Below are 20,000 nucleotides of genomic sequence, written 5' to 3' on the forward strand. Positions count from 1 at the left end.
TGTACATACCCAGATGCATGCTCTCACATAGACCAAAGGTCTCTATCGGTGTTGGCAATTCCTCTCGGACAGTAGTAAGGTAAAACCTCTTGATTTTTTAGATGAGTGTGTCAATGCTTAGGGAGATAGAGGAAGAGAGAGGAAGAGAGAGGAAGAGAGGAAGAGAGGGAGAGAGAGGAAGAGAGAGAAAAAGAGAGAAAAATAGGGAGAGAGAGAGAGAGAGAGAGAGAGAGAGAGAGAGAGAGAGGAAGATAGGGAGAGAGAGGAAGAGAGGGAAAGAGGATGAGAGAGGAAGAGAGGGAGAGAGGAAGAAAGGAAGAGAGAGGAAGAGAGGGAAAGAGGAAGAGAGAGGAAGAGAGGGAGAGAGGAAGAAAGGAAGAGAGAGGAAGAGAGAGGAAGAGAGGGAGAGAGGAAGAAAGGAAGAGAGAGGAAGAGTTTTTTCCATGAGGTGTGATGCAGGCTGTGTTAAGGCCTGTGTGGGTGGGTGGGGAAGAGGCAGTTTGAGGCTCCATGGTTAGATGGCAGAGTACAAAGACCACTGATAGGGTTTGAACAGATGGACAGAGAGAGAGAAGCAGAACAACACAACCCCTCAACCCCCAACTGAGTATAGCGTCACAAATATACACATTCCAGATGGCATCTCTCTTAACCTCTATACCTGTCATGGGGGGAATTACTGTAAGTGGTAGTAGAATTTCAAAAACAATTTCAAATCATGATCAATCAATATGCTATGTCTACCATTGACCCATATACTCAACAAAGTATATCTGTTATGCATTGTACAATTTCACCATTTATTTCACTTTGTATCTCTATGATATGTGGGAGATTTTGCCTCTGTAACATTGTTGTGACATTGGAGAGGTAACAGAACTGGTAGCAATGACATGGGGGATATAAAGTTTAAAGAGGAATTTCACCCTGGGGGAATCTGGACTTGTTTTCATCATGGTCCCCTGGAGCTCAGTTGGTAGAGCATGGCACTTGCAACGCCAGGGTTGTGGGTTCGTTTCCCACGGGGGGTCAGTATGAAAATGTATGCACTCACTAACTGTAAGTCGCTCTGGATAAGAGCGTCTGCTAAATGACTAAAATGTAAATGTCTGAGGCATTTCTAGGACGGTGAGATGTGTTTCACACATAATTGCCCGGGAGGAAGGCATGTCAGGGCTTCATGCGCTGAATGATACACCTTATGATGGCTTCTGGTGTATTGATTGGGATTGGGGGGATCTGAATGCTGGACTTTGTGGTTCACTGTGAGCAGACGAATTCACAGGGAGTCGAAACTTCCAGTGAAATGAAAATGTGCGAGGTCTAGCTTGTGGTTTGGATAATTGTGATGTTTATGATAAAAATGTAATGTTGTTAATATAGTAATGACTATATGCCGTGGCAGAGCTAGGGTGAAATTCCAATTAAGACACACCTTGATTTCCTCTGAGACAACACTTTGTACTGTGTGCTGGGGTGTGTACTCTTCAGGCTGAGCAGAGAGACTTGGAGAGAGTAACAGTAGAAGGATATTAGTGTTTCTCCTGTTTGATCTTTTCTCTCCTCAGTATTTCTCTATCTCCTCAATAACAGGAAGTTGATCCACAGCTTCCTGTGCTCTCTTGTCCTGTCCTTTCCTGTTCTGTCCTGTGTGAACAGCAACAGTCCTTTTGCCTGCTGTGATGGCTAGGACAGGGGTGAGAGGGGGAACAGATATTTTGTCCTGAGCAGAAAGAGTCTTGTGTGAGAGTAATCAGACAGACAGATTGTTTTTCAGCAGGCTAAGCAGAACAGGCAAAGCCAATCGTGTTAATTACTTGCAGAGCTGCAGATCATGTTGGCTGAGCTGTAGCAGATGTGTGTGTGTGTGTGTGTGTGTGTGTGTGTGTGTGTGTGTGTGTGTGTGTGTGTGTGTGTGTGTGTGTGTGTGTGTGTGTGTGTGTGTGGGGAGGGGGGTTGTGTGTTTTATGCCGCCACAGTGAGCCATGTGTGAGTCCAGGCTTCCGTGTTTATTTACTCTGTAGAGGGAGGAGAACAGGTGAGCCCTGTTGCTGTGGCCACACAACCAGCCCCTCCCCTCACCCCCTCCCCTCACCAATGTTCCCTCACCCCAGACAGTTGAGAGAGCGAGAGAGAGAGAGGGAGAGAGAGAGAGTTGAGAGAGAGAGAGAGTTGAGAGAGAGAGAGAGTTGAGAGAGAGAGAGAGAGAGAGAGTTGAGAGAGTGAGTGAGAGAGAAAGAGATGCCAATAAAGCCCTTTGAATTTAATTTAATTTAGAGAGAGAGTTGAGAGAGAGAGAGTTGGGAGAGGGAGAGAGAGAGAGAGAAACAGTTGAGATAGAGATAGTTGAGAGAGATAGAGAGAGAGTGAGAGAGAGAGTTAGAGTTGAGAGAGAGAGAGAGAGAGAGAGAGAGAGAGAGAGAGAGAGAGAGAGAGAGAGAGAGAGAGAGAGAGAGAGAGAGACAGAGAGACCTCAGCAACGACCTCAACAAGACAGCCGCACATATGCCCAGGACGTGAGCAGAGCAACAGGCCCAATCCTCACTAATACACCTGCCCAAGCCCCATCCTGCGATTTAAGAGGCATGTATCAAATGTGCAACATGCTCTGCTCACACCTACTGTAATGTTCTGAGCCTAAACCACACGAAAACAACACTAGACACTACGGAACACAAAGATGTTACTATCTCATCCTGGAATATACAAGGTCTAAAGATCAGGAACCCAGACTTCATCAAAGAAATTGGAAATACAGACATTGTCATCCAACAAGAAACATGGTATAGAGGAGACAGACCTACTGGTTGCCCTCTAGGTTACAGAGAGCTGGTAGTCCCATCCACCAAACTACCAGGTGTGAAACAGGGAAGAGACTCAGGGGGTATGCTAATTTGGTATAGAGCAGACCTAACTCACTCTATTAAATTAGTCAAAACAGGAACATTTTACATCTGGCTAGAAATTAATAAGGAAATTATCTCAACAGAGAAAATGTCTTCATGTGTGCTACCTATATCCCCCCAATAGAATCCCAATACTTTAACGATGACAGCTTCTCAATCCTAGCGGGGAAGATCAGCCATTTCCAGGCCCAGGGACATGTACTAGTCTGTGGCAACCTAAATGCCAGAACTGGACAAGAACCTGACACTGTCAGCACACAGGGGGCAAACACCTATCTGGACAGTATTCACTCCTAAATATGCCCCCCTAGACATAACTATGACAAAACAACCAACAAAAACGGGTCACAACTCCTGCAGCTCTGTCGCAGGCTGGGTCTGTACATAGACAATGGTAGGCTTCGAGGAGACTCCTATGGTAGGTACGCCTATAATTCATCCCTTGGCAGTAGTACTGTAGATTACTTTATCACTGACCTCAACCCAGAGTCTCTCAGAGCGTACACAGTCAGCCCATTGACACCCCTATCAGATCACTGCAAAATCACTGTCTACTTGAACAGAGCAATACTCAATCAAGAGACATCAAAGCTAAAGGAACTGCACAATATTAAGAAATGCTATAGATGGAAGGAAAGTAGTGTAGAAACCTACCAAAAAACAATTAGTCAACAACAATCTTTTAGACAACTTCCTGTACAAAATATTTCACTGTAATAGTGAAGGTATAAACTTGGCAGTAGAAAACCTAAACAGCATATTTGACCTTTCAGCTTCCCTATCAAATCAAAAAATGTCAAGCAGACAAACTAAGAAAATTAAAAACAATGACAAATGGTTTGATGAAGAATGCAAAAACCTAAGAAAGAAATTGAGAAACCTATCCAAACAAAAACATAGAGACCCAGACAACCTGAGCCTATGGCTTCACTATGGTAAATCACTAAAAGAACACAGAAATACACTACGGAAAAAGAAGGAACAGCACGTCAGAAATAAGCTCAATATAATTGAAGAATCCATAGTCTAACCACCTCTGGGAAAATTGGAAAACACTAAACAAACAACAACGCGAAGAGTTATCTATCCAAAAGGAAGATGTATGGGTAAACCACTTCTCCAATCTTTTTGGCTCTATAACAAAGAACAAACAGCAAAAACATATGCATGATCAATTACACATCTTAGAATCAGTTATTGAAGACTACCAGAACCCACTGGATTCTCCAATTACATTGAATGAAGTATATGACACAATACAAATCCTCCAACCCAAAAAGGCATGTGGTGTTGATGGTATGCTAAATGAAATTATAAAATATACTGACCACAAATTCCAATTGGCTTAAACTCTTTAACATCATCCTCAGCTCTGGCATTTTCCCAATATTTGGAACCAAGGACTGATTACCCCAATCCACAGAAGTGGAGACAAATTTGACCCCAATAACTGGGATATGCGTCAACAGCAACCTTGAGAAAATCCTCTGCATTATCATTAACAGCAGACTCGTACATTTCCTCAGTGAAATGTACTGAGCAAATGACAAATTGTATTTTTACCAAATTACCATAGACCACGTCTTCACCCTGCACACCTTACAGTAGCTTGCGAAAGTATTCACCCCCCTTGTCATTTTTCCTGTTTTGTTGCCTTACAATCTGGACTTAAAATTGATATGTTGGGGGTTTGTATCATTTGATTTACACAACATGCCTCTACCAATAATTTTTTTTGTGAAACAAACATGAAATAAGACCAAAAAAAAGACCTTGAGCGTGCATATCTATTCACCCCCCAAAGTAAATACTTTGTAGAGCCACCTTTTGAAGCAATTACAGCTGCAAGTCTCTTGGGGTATGTCTCTATAAGCTTGGCACATCTAGCCACTGGGATTTTTGCCCATTCTTCAAGGCAAAACTGTTCCAGCTCCTTCAAGTTGGATGGGTTCCGCTGGTGTACAGCAATCTTTAAGTCAAACCACAGTGAGCATAGCCTTGCTATTGAGGGAGGCCGCCGTAGGCAGACCTGGCTCTCAAGAGAAGACAGGCTATGTGCACACTGCCCACAAAATGAGGTGGAAACTGAGTTGCACTTCCTAACCTCCTGCCAAATGTATGACCATATTAGAGACACATATTTCCCTCAGATTACACAGACCCACAAAGAATTTGAAAACAAATCAAATTTTGATGAACTCCCATATCTATTAGTTGAAATACCACAGTGTGGCATCACAGCAGCAAGATTTGTGACCTGTTGCCACAAGAAAAGGGCAACCAGTGAAGAACAAACACCATTGTAAATACAACCCATATTTATGTTTATTTATTTTCCTATTTGTACTTTAACAATTTTCACATCGTTACAACACTGTATATAGCCATAATATGACATTTGAAATTTCTCTATTCCTTTGGAGCTTTTGTGAGTGTAATGTTTACTGTTCATTATTTTTTTTTTTTTCACTTTTGTTAATTATCTATTTCACTTGCTTTGGCAATGTAAACAAATGTTTCCCATGAAAATAAAGCCCTTTGAATTTAATTTAATTTAATTGAGAGAGAGAGAGGGGTGGGTTCAGGTGAGCTGAGCTATTTTCCAGAGTCTAAAGAAGCCCCAGTAATCAGGATAGCACTAAAGCCCTACTGAAGTGGGCCAGGGATGAAACATTACATTTACATTTTAGTCATTTAGCAGACGCTCTTATCCAGAGTGACTTACAGTTAGTGCGTGCATACATTTTTCATACTGCCCCTCTGTGGGAAACAAACCCACAACCCTGGCGTTGCAAGCGCCATGCTCTACCAGCTGAGCTACAGGAAACAAACCCACAACCCTGGCGTTGCAAGCGCCATGCTCTACCAGCTGAGCTACAGGAAACAAACCCACAACCCTGGCGTTGCAAGCGCCATGCTCTACCAGCTGAGCTACAGGAAACAAACCCACAACCCTGGCGTTGCAAGCGCCATGCTCTACCAGCTGAGCTACAGGAAACAAACCCACAACCCTGGCGTTGCAAGCGCCATGCTCTACCAGCTGAGCTACAGGAAACAAACCCACAACCCTGGCGTTGCAAGCGCCATGCTCTACCAGCTGAGCTACAGGAAACAAACCCACAACCCTGGCGTTGCAAGCGCCATGCTCTACCAGCTGAGCTACAGGAAACATGTCCAAGTCACTCATCACTTTACAGCTGGCAAACCTGCTTCAGTGGCCAAGCCCCAGATCTAGCATTTCATCCTGTGGCACACAAAAGAGAACCCAGCTATGGGGGCTAAGAGTTGGGGCGTGGTGGTGGTGATGATGGTGATGGCATGGTGTCCCTGCCAGCTTGGCCTGTCTAATAATGTGTCTCGTTGGCCAGTTTGTAAAGCTCCAGTGGACGTTGGGTGTGAGCCCAGGATGGTATAGGCAGCCTGGCATGGGCAGAATGTTAATTTTCACCCTTTGTGGGCAGCCTGGAGTCACAAGCCAATAGCTCCGGAGGGAGGAGAGGAGACTATCATGTCTGACCAGACCCTGTGTTTAGAAACATGTGCTCAGGTTCAGATTCTCCAATTCAATTCAAAGGGCTTTATTGGCATGGGAAACATATGTTAACATTGCCAAAGCAAAGGAAATAGATAATAAACAAAAATGAAATAAACAATTAAAAATGAACAGTAAACATTACACTCACAAAAGTTACAAAGAAATAGAGACATTTCAAATGTCATATTATGTCTATATACAGTGTTGTAACAATGTGCAAATAGTTAAAGTACAAAAGGGAAAATAAATAAACATAAATATGGAATGTATTTACAATGGTATTTGTTCTTCACTGGTTGCCCTTTTCTTGTGTCTCTCCCGCACTCCATCTCTCCCTCTTCATCTCTCCCTCTCCATCTCTCCCTCTCCATCTCTCCCTCTCCATCTCTCTCCCTCTCCATCTCTCCCTCTCCAACTCTCCCTCTCCATCTCTCCCTCTCATCTCTCCCTCTCCATCTCTCCCTCTCCATCTCTCCCTCTCCATCTCTCCCTCTCCATCTCTCCCTCTCCATCTCTCCCTCTCCATCTCTCTCCCTCTCCATCTCTCCCTCTCCATCTCTCCCTCTCCATCTCTCTCACTCTCCATCTCTCCCTCTCCATCTTTCCCTCTCTCAATCTCTCCCTCTCCATCTCTCCCTCTCTCCCTCTCCATCTCTCCTTCTCTCCTTCTCTCCCTCTCCATCTCTCCCTCTCTCCTTCTCTCCCTCTCCATCTCTCCCTCTCCCTCTCCATCTCTCCCTCTCCATCTCTCCCTCTCTCCATCTCTCCCTCTCCATCTCTCCAACTCTCCCTCTCATCTCTCCCTCTCTCCATCTCTGCCTCTCTCCATCTCTCCATCTCTACATCTCTCCATCTCTCCCTCCATCTCTCCCTATCTCCCTCTCCATCTCTCCATCTCTCCCTCTCCATCTCTCCATCTCTCCATCTCTCCCTCTCCCTCTTTCCATCGCACCATCTCTCCCTCTCATCTCTCCCTCTCCATCTCTCCCTCTCCATCTCTCCATCTCTCCCTCTCCATCTCTCCCTCTCCCTCTCCATCTCTCCCTCTCATCTCTCCCTCTCCATCTCTCCCTCTCTCCCTCTCTCCATCTCTGCCTCTCCCTCTCTGCATCTCTCCATCTCTCCATCTCTCCATCTCTCCCTCCATCTCTCCCTCTCTCACTCTCCATCTCTCCATCTCTCCATCTCTCCATCTCTCCATCTCTCCCTCTCCCTCTCTCCACCGCACCATCTCTCCCTCTCCATCTCTCTCTCTCCATCTCTCCCTCTCATCTCTCCCTCTCCATCTCTCCCTCTCCATCTCTCCCTCTCCCTCTCTCCCTCTCTCCATCTCTCCCTCCCCATCTCTCCATCTCTCCATCTCTCCATCTCTCCATCTCTCCATCTCTCCATCTCTCCCTCTCCCTCTCTCCATCGCACCATCTCTCCCTCTCCATCTCTCCCTCTCCATCTCTCCCTCTCATCTCTCCCTCTCCATCTCTCCCTCTCCCTCTCTCCATCTCTCCATCTCTGCCTCTCCATGTCTCCCTCTCTCCATCTCTGCCTCTCCATCTCTCCATCTTTCCCTCTCCCTCTCTCCATCGCACCATCTCTCCCTCTCCATCTCTCCCTCTCCATCTCTCCCTCTCATCTCTCCCTCTCCATCTCTCCCTCTCCATCTCTCCCTCTCCATCTCTCACTCTCTCCCTCTCCATCTCTCCCTCTCCCTCTCTCATCTCTCCCTCTCCCTCTCTCCATCTCTCCCTCTCCATCTCCCTCTCTCCCTCTCCCTCTCCATCTCCCCCAATTTTTTTGGTTTACTATAGTGAGAACTTCTAGTACTCAGAAATATAGTAAAACGTGCACACACACACACACACACACACACACACACACACACACACACACACACACACACACACACACACACACACTCCTCCCCTGCCTTCTACTCCCCTGCCCCCCCCTCCCCTGCCATCCTCTCCCCTGCCCTCTCCTCCCACTCAGATATATCCTTAGCTCTGAAGACACAGTGAATGATAACGACTGTGCTGAGTCATAACACCATAATGTGATTGTGAGAGCTGAAATACAACCAGTTAGGCCTCTAATGTCTACTTCCTCATGTGAATGGCTTCAGGTTGTCTGGGCTGTTGTTCATCATACTGTGGCACTACAGTAGTTTCAATAATGGAAGCATTCATCTTGCTCAGTTCTGTGGTTTGTAAGCATAATGTTAACATGAACATAGACACGGGTGCAGCAGAGGAGTAGCGTGCACTCTGTCACTAAGATTAGAACTAGAGAGACAAGCACAACTCACAATTGGACCCGTCAGATGAGATCCACGTGAGCAGTGTGTCTAGAACATGAATGGCACAGGAGGTTAAAGCCACAAGACGAATACAATGATAGTGGTGGAGTAAGAGCCTTACATAGCCTTATAGAGCCTTACAGACCCTTACATAGCCTTATAGAGCCTTACAGAGCCTTACATAGCCTTATAGAGCCTTACAGAGCCTTACAGAGCCGTATAGAGCCTTACAGATCCTTATAGAGCCTTGCAGAGCCTTATAGAGCCTTACAGAGCCTTATAGAGCCTTACAGAGCCTTATAGAGCCTTACATAGCCTTATAGAGCCATACAGAGCCTTATAGAGCCTTACAGAGCCTTATAGAGCCTTACATAGCCTTATAGAGCCTTACAGAGCCTTATAGAGCCTTATAGAGCCTTACAGAGCCTTATAGAGCCTTACAGAGCCTTACATAGTCTTATAGAGCCTTACAGAGCCTTACAGAGCCTTACAGAGCCTTACAGAGCCTTATAGAGCCTTACATAGCCTTACAGAGCCTTACAGAGCCTTACAGAGCCTTACAGAGCCGTATAGAGCCTTATAGAGCCTTACAGAGCCTTACAGAGCCTTACAGATCCTTATAGAGCCTTACAGATCCTTACAGATCCTTACAGAGCCTTACAGAGCCTTACAGATCCTTATATAGCCTTATAGAGCCTGATAGAGCCTTACAGATCCTTACAGAGCCTTACAGATCCTTACAGATCCTTACAGAGCCTTACAGAGCCTTACAGAGCCTTATAGAGCCTTACAGATCCTTATAGAGCCTTACATATCCTTACAGAGCCTTACAGATCCTTACAGAGCCTTACAGAGCCTTACAGAGCCTTACAGATCATTATAGAGCCTTACAGAGCCTTACAGATCCTTATAGAGCCTTACAGACCCTTACAGATCCTTACAGACCCTTACAGACCCTTACATATCCTTACAGATCCTTACAGACCCTTACAGACCCTTACATATCCTTATATAGCCTTATACATTTACATTTACATTTTAGTCATTTAGCAGACGCTCTTATCCAGAGCGACTTACAGTTAGTGAGTGCATACATTTTCATACTGGCCCCCCATGGGAAACGAACCCACAACCCTGCCGTTGCAAGCGCCATGCTCTACCAACTGAGCTACAGGGGACTAACATATCATACGTTTTGCAAATTCGTAACCTATAATACGAATTGTAATTCGTGTCTCGGATTTAGTGTCTCGGATTTACATACAAAATAATACAAAATGCTCTGAGACCATGTTGGTAAAGGAGATCAAGTAAGGCCGCTACTATTGGGACACAACCATACCAGTGTGGTGTCTGGTCTTCATCTTGAGGACCACAAATGCTTATGTAACTCACGATCACGGTATAATATTATGGTTATGCATCTCTGCGGTTACAGCTTATAGAGCCTTACAGACCCTTACAGATCCTTACAGACCCTTACAGACCCTTACAGATCCTTACATATCCTTACAGATCCTTACAGATCCTTACAGAGCCTTACAGATCCTTACAGATCCTTACAGAGCCTTACAGATCCTTCTAGAGCATTACAGATCCTTACAGATCCTTACAGAGCCTTACAGATCCTTCTAGAGCCTTACAGATCCTTATAGAGCCTTACAGAGCATTACAGAGCCTTACAGATCCTTACAGATCCTTATAGAGCCTTACAGACCCCTACAGATCCTTACATGCAAGGCCCAAGAGAAAGAAACCAACGGGAAAAAAACAGTATCCCACGTTACATTGCTGCTTGGAAGTTTTATACCGAAGGAACGCAGAGTTGTTCTGGGGGTGCTGCCAGCTGTTTGAAGGGGTGGTGGGAGCGGGGAGGAGTTTACGACTGTGTGTGTTTGTCTGTTTATTCGTTTGGGCTGCACCGGGAGGCTTCTGTTACACAGTGTTTTTTAAGCGTTGTTCCCCCGACCACCCACACGGAAAATGCCTCGCGTGATCGCTGATCTGTGCTTCAGTCCAAGTCGGCAGCTGAGTGTGTGTGTGTGTGTGTGTGTGTGTGTGTGTGTGTGTGTGTGTGTGTGTGTGTGTGTGTGTGTGTGTGTGTGTGTGTGTGTGTGTGTGTGTGTGTGTGTGTGTGTGTGTGTGTGTGTGTGTGTGTGTGTGTGTGTGTGTGTGTGTGTGTGTGTGTGTGTGTGTGTGTGTGTGTGTGTGTGTGTGTGTGTGTGTGTTAGAGACAGAGATATATATACACAGACCCACAAAGATTTCGAAAACAAATCCAATTTTGATAAACTACCGTATCTATTAGGTGAAATACCACAGTGTGCCATCACAGCAGCAAGATTTGTGACCTGTTGCCACAGGAAAAGGGCAACAATTGAAGAACAAACACCATTGGAAATACAAACTATATTTACGCATCTATTTATTTTCCCTTTTGTACTTCAACATGTGAAATGTGAAACGTCTCTATTCTTTTGCAGTGTTGGAAAAAGTGCCCAATTGTCATACTTGAGTAAAAGTAAAGATACCTTAATAGAAAATGAAAGTCACCCAGTAAACTACTACCTGAGTAAAAGTCTAAGTATTTGGTTTTAAATATACTTAAGTATCAAAAGTCAATGTAATTGATCAAATATACTTCAGTATTAAAAGTAAAAGTATAAATCATTTCAAAGACCTTATATTAAGCAAACCACACAGCAAATTTACAGATAGGCACCAACACTCAGACGTCATTTACAAATGAAGCATGTGTTTAGTGAGTCCTCCAGATCAGAGGCAGTAGGGATGACCAGGGATGTTCTCTTGATAAGTGTGTGAATTAGACCATTTTATTGTCCTGCTAAACATTTTCCCTGACACTTTTGGGTGTCAGGGAAAATGTATGGAGTAAAAAGTATATCATTTTCTTTAGGAATGTAGTGGCGTAAAAGTAAAAAACTACTGAGTAAGTAAAAGTTGTAAAAAAATATTAATAGTAAAGTACAGATACCCCCAAAAACTACTTAAGTAGTACATTCAAGTATTTTTACTTAAGTACTTTACACCACTGTTCTTTTGAAACTTTGTGTAATGTTTACTGTTCATTTCAATTTGTTTATTTCACTTTTGTTTATTATCTATTTCACTTGATTTGGCTCTGTAAACATGTTTCCCATGCCAATAAAGCCCTTTAAATTAAATGTATATATAAAGAGAGAGCGTGAGAGAGAGAGAGAGCGAGAGAGAGCGAGAGAGAGAGAGCGAGAGAGAGAAAGAGAGAGAGAGAGAGAGAGAGAGAGAGAGAGAGAGAGAGACTATCTATCTGTCCTCATGAGATTTATAAACAAAATCAAGTTCTAGCTTCACAGCATGATGTTTCTCTTTAAATAGATTGCACACAGTGGATTCAGCTGATGGAGGAAGTCATTGTTTATCCTGGCTCACATGCAGTGACTGCACAGCATTTACTTACTCATCTGCGAAGCTATTGACAAACTCCTTGCAATAGGATTGTATGAATAGCTGAATGTCTAGCTCTCATTCCCCCTGTCTGTTCCTCCCTATCTAAACTAAGCCCTGCTCCTTGTGCAGGCATGTGCACAGATACAGTGGTATTCACCCCCCTTGGCATTTTTCCTATTTTGTTGTCTTACAACCTGGACTTAAAATAGATTTTTAGGGGGTTTGTATCATTTGATTTACACAATATGCCTCTACCACTTTGAAGATGCAAAATATTTTTTGGGGTGAAACAAACAAGAAAAAAAAGAAAAAAAAAGAAAACTTGAGCGTGCATAAATGTTCACCCCCCCCCAAAGTCAATACTTTGTAGAGCCACCTTTTGCAGCAATTACAGCTGCAAGTCTCTTGGGGTATGTCTCTATAAGCTTGGCACATCTAGCCACTGGGATTTTTGCCCATTCTTCAAGGCAAAACTGCTCCAGCTCCTTCAAGTTGGATGGGTTCCGCTGGTGTACAGCAATCTTTAAGGCCATTCCAAGACATTTAAATGTTTCCCCTTAAACCACTCAAGTGTTTCTTTAGCTGTATGCTTAGGGTCATTGTCCTGCTGGAAGGTGAACCTCCGTCCCAGTCTCAAATCTCTGGAAGACTGAAACAGGTTTCCCTCAATAATTTCGCTGTATTTAGCTCCATCCATCATTCCTTCAATTCTGACCAGTTTCCCAGTCCCTACTGATGAAAAACATCACCACAGCATGATGCTGCCACCACCATGCTTCACTGTGGGTATGGCGTTCTCGGGGTGATGAGAGGTGTTGGGTTTGCGCCAGACATAGCGTTTTCCTTGATGGCCAAAAAGCTCAATTTTAGTCTCATCTGACCAGTGTACCTTCTTCCATATGTTTGGGGAGTCTCCCACATGCCTTTTGGTGAACACCAAACGTGTTTGCTTATTTTTTTCTTTAAGCAATGGCTTTTTCTGGCCACTCTTCTGTAAAGCCCAGCTCTGTGGAGTGTACGGCTTAAAGTGGTCCTATGGACAAATACTCCAATCTCCGCTGTGGAGCTTTGCAGCTCCTTCAGGGTTATCTTTGGTGTCTTTGTTGCCTCTCTGATTAATGCCCTCCTTGCCTGGTCCGGGAGTTTTGGTGGGCAGCCCTCTCTTGGCAGGTTTGTTGTGGTGCCATATTCTTTCCATTTTTTAATAATGGATTTAATGGTGCTCCGTGGGATGTTCAAAGTTTCTGATATTTTTTTATAACCCAACCCTGATCTGTACTTCTCCACAACTTTGTCCCTGACCTGTTTGGAGAGCTCCTTGGTCTTCATGGTGCCGCTTGCTTGGTGGTGCCCCTTGCTTAGTGGTGTTGCAGACTCTGGGGTCTTTCAGAACAGGTGTATATATACTGAGATCATGTGACACTTAGATTGCACACAGGTGGACTTTATTTAACTAATTATGTGACTTCTGAAGGTAATTGGTTGCACCAGAATGTATTTAGGGACAGACAGAGAGACAGACAGACAGACAGACAGACATACAGACAGACAGACAGACAGACAGACAACAGAGAGACAGACAGACAGGCAGACATGCAGACAGAGAGACAGACAGACATACATACAGACAGACAGACAGACAGGCAGACAGGCAGAGAGGCGGTCAGGCAGAGAGGCGGTCAGGCAGACAGACATACAGGCAGACAGACAGGCAGACAGAGAGTTTCTGATGTTTCTCAGTTCTCTGAGGTCAGGTATCAGTGAGTTGGTTGGTCATGCTCCAGTTCGAAGGTCATGGCTAGAAGGGATCCAGCTCTTGTCGAATTAACGTCAGATTTGACTTTTCATAGCAGGTTAGAAGAATTTACGCAGAAGATTAGGAGAATTAACGTATCAGGTTAGGAGAATAAGGTTAAGGTTAAGAAAAGGGTTTGAGTTAGGGTTAGCTAAAGTGATGTTAATTTGACAAAAGCTGGATCCCTTCTAGCCATGACCCAGTTGGAAGTATGTCTCTCAGTCACAACAGAACAGCATTGTTGGTTTCCTCTCCTCTGTACGGGTTCTCCCTCTGTGTGTGTGTGTCTGTGTCATGTTGTGTAGTGTATCTTTATGACCCTGGCTGGTGGGATTTGATGCAGTGACAGCCAGAACAGAGCTTTATAGCAGGGCCTAGTCAGCGTTATTGAGAGGGACAAAAGCAGGCCTGTGGCTAGGAGCCCTGGATTACTGGGTCTGGCTGTGGGGGGGATACCACTGGGGAGACGGGGTGAGAGGACAGGGAGCAGCACACACAGAGCCAGCCAGCTACTATGCTATCTGTGAGTGAGATGCGGACAAGGACAGTCTTTCACAGACAGGGGAGCCAAAGGACTGAGTGGTAAGAGATCAGCGTTACTCCTTCTCTCTCTCAGCTGTCAGTCAGGTGGTGGTGGTCTGGGCAGTGTGTGACAGTCCTATGTGTGGTACTAGGGTGGGGTTGATGTACAGTATTAGCTCTCTACCACTGAGGGACTGAGCCACCAGCTGGACACAGCATCCATCCCACTGGACCACTAGCATGTGACACAGGTTTACTTCTGAGAAACACTCCCTTTCTCTCATCACTCTCTTTCACTCTCTCTCTCTCTCTCTCTCTCTCTCTCTCTCTCTCTCTCTCTCTCTCTCTCTCTCTCTCTCTCTCTCTCTCTCAACATGGGGTTGCCATATTTGTCGAGGATATTTCTGATTCAGGTTTGATCTCAGTAGGATTGTTTCTCTCTCTCACGTGAACAAACACACACATATGTACTTCCCCAAACATGCTCTATTCCTGTCCTGGTCAGCTGGTCATGTGACATGGGGTCAGTGGCCTGTGGTCACCCTGGGTGTCTGACAGAAATAGAGCTGACCGCTGAGAGCTACCAGTGTCCCCTGAGAGAAGTGGGGACGGGACTGTCCCAAAGCCCCAGAAAGAGGGAGACTCCTATTTAGTCAAGAGTGGAGATTGGAGAGTGGGTTGAGAGAAAGGAGAGGGACTGACCACCCACACACACTCCTTCACAGCAACGCTCTGGATCAGAACTGTCATTGTCATTGGAGGTGTGACTCTTGGATTTGGGACAGGAAGGTGTGAATTTTAAGATGTCGGACAAGCTTTTGGACAGGTTGTGTAGGGACGGGAGGATGCTTCCTAGAAAGATACAAGTCAAGCTAAAACAGGAAAAGTGACATACAGCACCTCAGGACGTCAGTGCCTTCTTAGCGTTCTGTGGACCATCCAGAAGTACTGTAGGAATCCTCAGATTGTGTGTAAGTGAGTGTGACCTGATAGTAGTCTGAACATAAACACTAAGATAGTAGTTTAGCTTCCATTTCCATTTCAGAGACCATTTCATTGTTGTTTAGGTAGGATTCTCAGGACTGTGGGAGAAAGTGCTGTTGTGGAAAAATTGTTGGTCGATTTTCTGTCTAAAAATAATTTGTAGAATGTGGCAGGGATTTTTTTAAATTTTTTTTTTTACACCTTTTCACATAAAACAAAGTGTGTGTCTTTGTGAGCTTTCAACATTTCCAAGAGGTCTCAGCAGGGGTGGGGTGATCATCCAGTTGTTCCCTGTGAGAGTGTGTCTTGTTTTCTTTACTGACAGGTTTTAACGTGTCTGTTTGTTTGTGTGTGTGTGTGTGGAAAGCTCCTTAGGATGTAGTTTGGTGTGAACTGTTGAACCTGTGTTTAATGAGATGTAGGTACACTGCCTACTGGGATTAACAGTGTGTTTAGAGCTGCCATGCCAGCACGGTTTATTCTGCACTAGGCCTTCAGGAGAATGGGTGACCTAGACAACATCTATGGGTTTTATTTTGTGCTGATGTACATGTGGGTATGAGTATGTAGCTATGATTGTATTCCCCTCTCTCTCTCTCTCTCTATTGCACTCAAAAAGCTTTCAAAAAGATGAAGACATTTCAACTGTTATATTATCAGCTATGTACAGTGTTTTAGTAATGTGCAAATAGTTGAAGTACGAATAGTAGGGGAAGATACATAAATAGATACATATTGGTGGTATTTACAATGTTGTTTGTTCTTCACTGGTTGTCCTTTTCTCATGGCAACGGGTCACAAATCTTGCTGCTGTGATGGCACACTGCGCTATTTCGCCTAACAGATATGGGAGTTTATCAATGTATAATTTGTTTTCAAATTCTTTGTGGGTCTGTGTAATCTGAGGGCAATATGTGTGTCTAATATGGTCATACATTTGACAGTAGTTTAGGAAATGCAGCTCAGTTTCCACCTCATTTTGGGCAGTGTGCACATAGCCTGTCTTCTCTTGAGTGCCAGGTCTGCCTATGGCAGCCTCTCTCAATAGCAAGGCTATGCTCACTGAGTCTGTACATAGCCAAGGATTTTCTTAATTTTGGGTCAGTCACAGTGGTCAGGTATTCTGCCACTGTGCACTCTCTGTTTAGGGCCAGATAGCATTCCAATTTGCTCTATTTTTAAGTTGATACTTTGTAGTGTATCAAATAGTTATCTTATTGCTTTCTCATAATTTGGTTGGGTATAATTGTGTTGAACCAGCTCACTCTCTCTCGCCTGGCTCCTTTGTTTGGCCTCTCCTTGAGGAGATTAGAGCCTGGGAGCTTTGCCCAGGCCTCTCTCTCTCTCAGGAGAAAACCCCTTAGTGGGCAACAGCCCCAGCACCCCCTGCCTCTCTATCCACTGGCCCTCCTTCTCCACTTACTTCAATCCCTCAGCCACCTGTGGATGTAATCTGTGTTTAATCCTGGGTTACTCTTACTGGCTCTTATGTGTAGCTGTACTGAACGCAACCTAGACTCATACACTCATACACTCATACACTCATAGGCCTATTCCTATTCCTATTGTAGATTAAACAAAGACAAATCCCTTTGGTCCGTGCTCACATAACTGATAAAAAATATTTTCAGAATGTCTGTCATATAGAGTACAGTCTTCCAGAGCTTGACTACATTTCCCATGTCCCCCATCTCTCCTCTCTCTAGCTGTGACTGGGTGGAGATCTTGGAGCCGCGCTCGCAGGAGCGCATGTACGTGAACCTGGCCTCGGGGGAGTGTGGCTGGGAGCCCCCCGCAGGCGCCGCCGTGCGACAGTCCGACGGCAACCAGTGGTGGGAGCTGTTTGACGGCCACAACAACCGCTTCTACTACTACAACAGTGCCAGCCAGCAGACGGTGTGGCACCGGCCCCAGGCCTGCGACATCGTGCCCCTGGCCCAGCTACAGGCCATGAAGAGGAGCTCTGAGACGGGTCTGAGGGGCCCCAGCAAGCCCCAGAGAGGGGGAGGAGGAGGGGAGGGCCGCCGCATAGCCCTACCTAACCAGGCCTACCCCATGCCCCCCGCCCAGGACCATGACAGCAGCGGGAGGTCCACCCCCTCTAAGGGGCTCTGTGACAGCCTGGAGAGCAGGAACGACGCCCCCAGGTAACCTTTCTTCCAAAACATACACCAAAAGTATATTATTTACTAGCCCGACTCAACCCTAATTACAGTAACAGCTCTTTGTCCATGTGTAGTTGAGGGATTCCTCCTATAGGCTACTCTGCTGTTGCTTCCAGGAAGGCTGCCTCTGCAGCTGGATGGATCCCAGTGTCAGTGAGCTGGGTCTGCAGGCTTATCCCCTCCTTCATCTACAGATGCATTACTGTGGGTTAACCCTAGCCTAATGCTGTGCTCCACCACATGGATCTGTCACTTCACTTTTTGACTGGCTAGAGACAGCGCCGTCTGCCCTGCCATGACAGCCTTATCTACTCTAGATCACATACATGAGACGGCTCTCCTTCCTCCTCCAGTTAAATACTGTGTGGGCGACTCTCCCAGGTGCTGTGTCAGCTTCATTTAAACAGAGAGAGAGAGAACATAGAAAGAGGGGGGATGTGACGGGGATAATATTGAATTAAATGTCTAGATGAGATAAAGACTGAGAAGAGATAGAGTCACAGAGGCAAGACAGAGAGAAGAAGTTAGAGATAAACCAGGACAGAGAAGGACAGATGGTCAGGGAGATGGATGATATCCTCAGTGTTTTGGAGGCCTGTCAGTGTTGGACAGCAGGTAGCCACGCGGTTAAGAGCGTTGGGCCAATTCCCGAGCCGACTAGGTGAAAAATCTGTCTATGTACCCTTGAGCAAGGCACTTAACCCTAATTGGTCCTGTAAGTCACTCTGTATAAGAGCATCTGCTAAATGACTAAAAACTGGAGGAGAAAGAACTAAGAATAATACTAAAAACATGAGAGGCCTGCTATAATGAGATTGTCTGCAGATGATAATGGGATTGTTTAGTCACATCGTCCTTGGTTAAATCTGCCCATGTGTCCAGGCTGTTCAGGCTCCAACCCTGGGCTGGGTAGAAGCCATCTTGATGTTCGTGTTAGCCGCGTAGCCGCTAACCTCATGGGCCAGGACAGGCCAGAGCCAGTCTGTCTGTCTGAGCGTGGGCCAAACTGTTAGCATAGGGTGTAAAACGTAGCACAAGCTAACTTGGTGTAATCACTAACAGTTTCTAATATTGAGCACAGGCAGCTGTTTGGCTATCTGACAACCAGGCTAGCTTGGAGATAACTTAGTTATGAAGTGAGTGAAGAGCATTTACTACTACTAACACTTAGTGCACTTTAAGCAGTGACATTTTTATGAACAGTATGATCACTTTGCTTCTTGTATAATTCCTTCGCGCATCTACGCGCTCTCTCCCTTTCACCTTTTCCCTTCGCTTGTGGATGTCAATTGCACAACACAACAGCAAAAAAAAACTTTCCAAGCCAAACCTTCATACCGTAACTGCTAACCGCTACACACAGCCTACATTGTTGTCACCATATTAGCTAACGTCATAGTCAACATAGCTACTAGAACTAACGCGTTAGTAAACCCACTACAATCTTGCAGTACAGTGTACAGTCAGCAGTTTAGCAGTTACACCGGCAGGCCCTGGTGGCAATACATTTATGAAACCAAAAGCTTACCTTGACTTGGAAGAGTTCCAGTATTTTCTTTTTTCTTTTTATTTAAACTTTATTTATACAGGTTTTTCTCATTGAGATAAAATCTATATTTCAAGAGAGACCTGGTCCAACAGCAGCAGGGGGAACATACACTAACACAACATTGAATAAAACTATAGACACACATACAGTACAACAGTTACATATCACGTAAAGAAACACAAATGTCATAACTAAAAAACAGCTGTCCTAAAGACAATTACACTCTTCTATGATATTTACATCGACCAAGTGTTTAAACTCCACCATCGTGACTAGATCATCACAGAGAATTCTAGGACCACGGAGCTGAGTAACTAAAACTATTTCTACCATGACCTGTTCTAATTCTTGGTACTGTTAAAAGCAAATGAGAATAGGACCGTAATTGATATTTTTTTACAGACCTGATTAAAAAATAACAGAGATAAAGTGGCATTTTACCCAATATGGCCTTATTGGATAGCCATAGCCAGCTAGCTAACATAGCATCCCTCTCTGTTTGAGCCGGGTGTTTGAGTGGGCTAAACTAGCTTGCTGCATTCGCTAGCTAAGTAAGTGAAAGTGAAAGTGAAAAATATACAACGGAATATAGCTAGCTCTCTCTCGCTCTCTCTTGCTTCTCCTTCATTTTTGAAGAAATTAATTTGTTTAAAACTGTTCAACTATTGTCTTTCTCTTTGAGTCAACTACTCACCATTATGCACTGCAGTGCTAGCTAGCTGTAGCTTATGCTTTCAATACTAGATTCAGTTTCTGATCCCTTGATTGGGTGGACAATATGTCAGTTCATGCTGCAAGAACTCT

The 20,000-nt window shown here is 44.8% G+C and overlaps 1 protein-coding gene across 1 annotated transcript in view; it reads left to right on the top strand.

Annotated features, from left to right (window-relative positions):
- Window positions 1-20,000, top strand: part of LOC121546570 (rho GTPase-activating protein 39) — a 124,662-nt gene that overhangs the window by 27,873 nt on the left and 76,789 nt on the right. Inside the window, exon 2 of the mRNA XM_041857822.2 lies at window positions 17,189-17,629. Within this exon, the coding sequence (XP_041713756.1) occupies window positions 17,189-17,629 (441 nt within the window). The remainder of the gene's footprint in view (window positions 1-17,188; window positions 17,630-20,000) is intronic.

This window comes from Coregonus clupeaformis, chromosome 30 (assembly GCF_020615455.1).
Source record: "Coregonus clupeaformis isolate EN_2021a chromosome 30, ASM2061545v1, whole genome shotgun sequence".
Taxonomy (NCBI): Eukaryota; Metazoa; Chordata; class Actinopteri; order Salmoniformes; family Salmonidae; genus Coregonus; species Coregonus clupeaformis.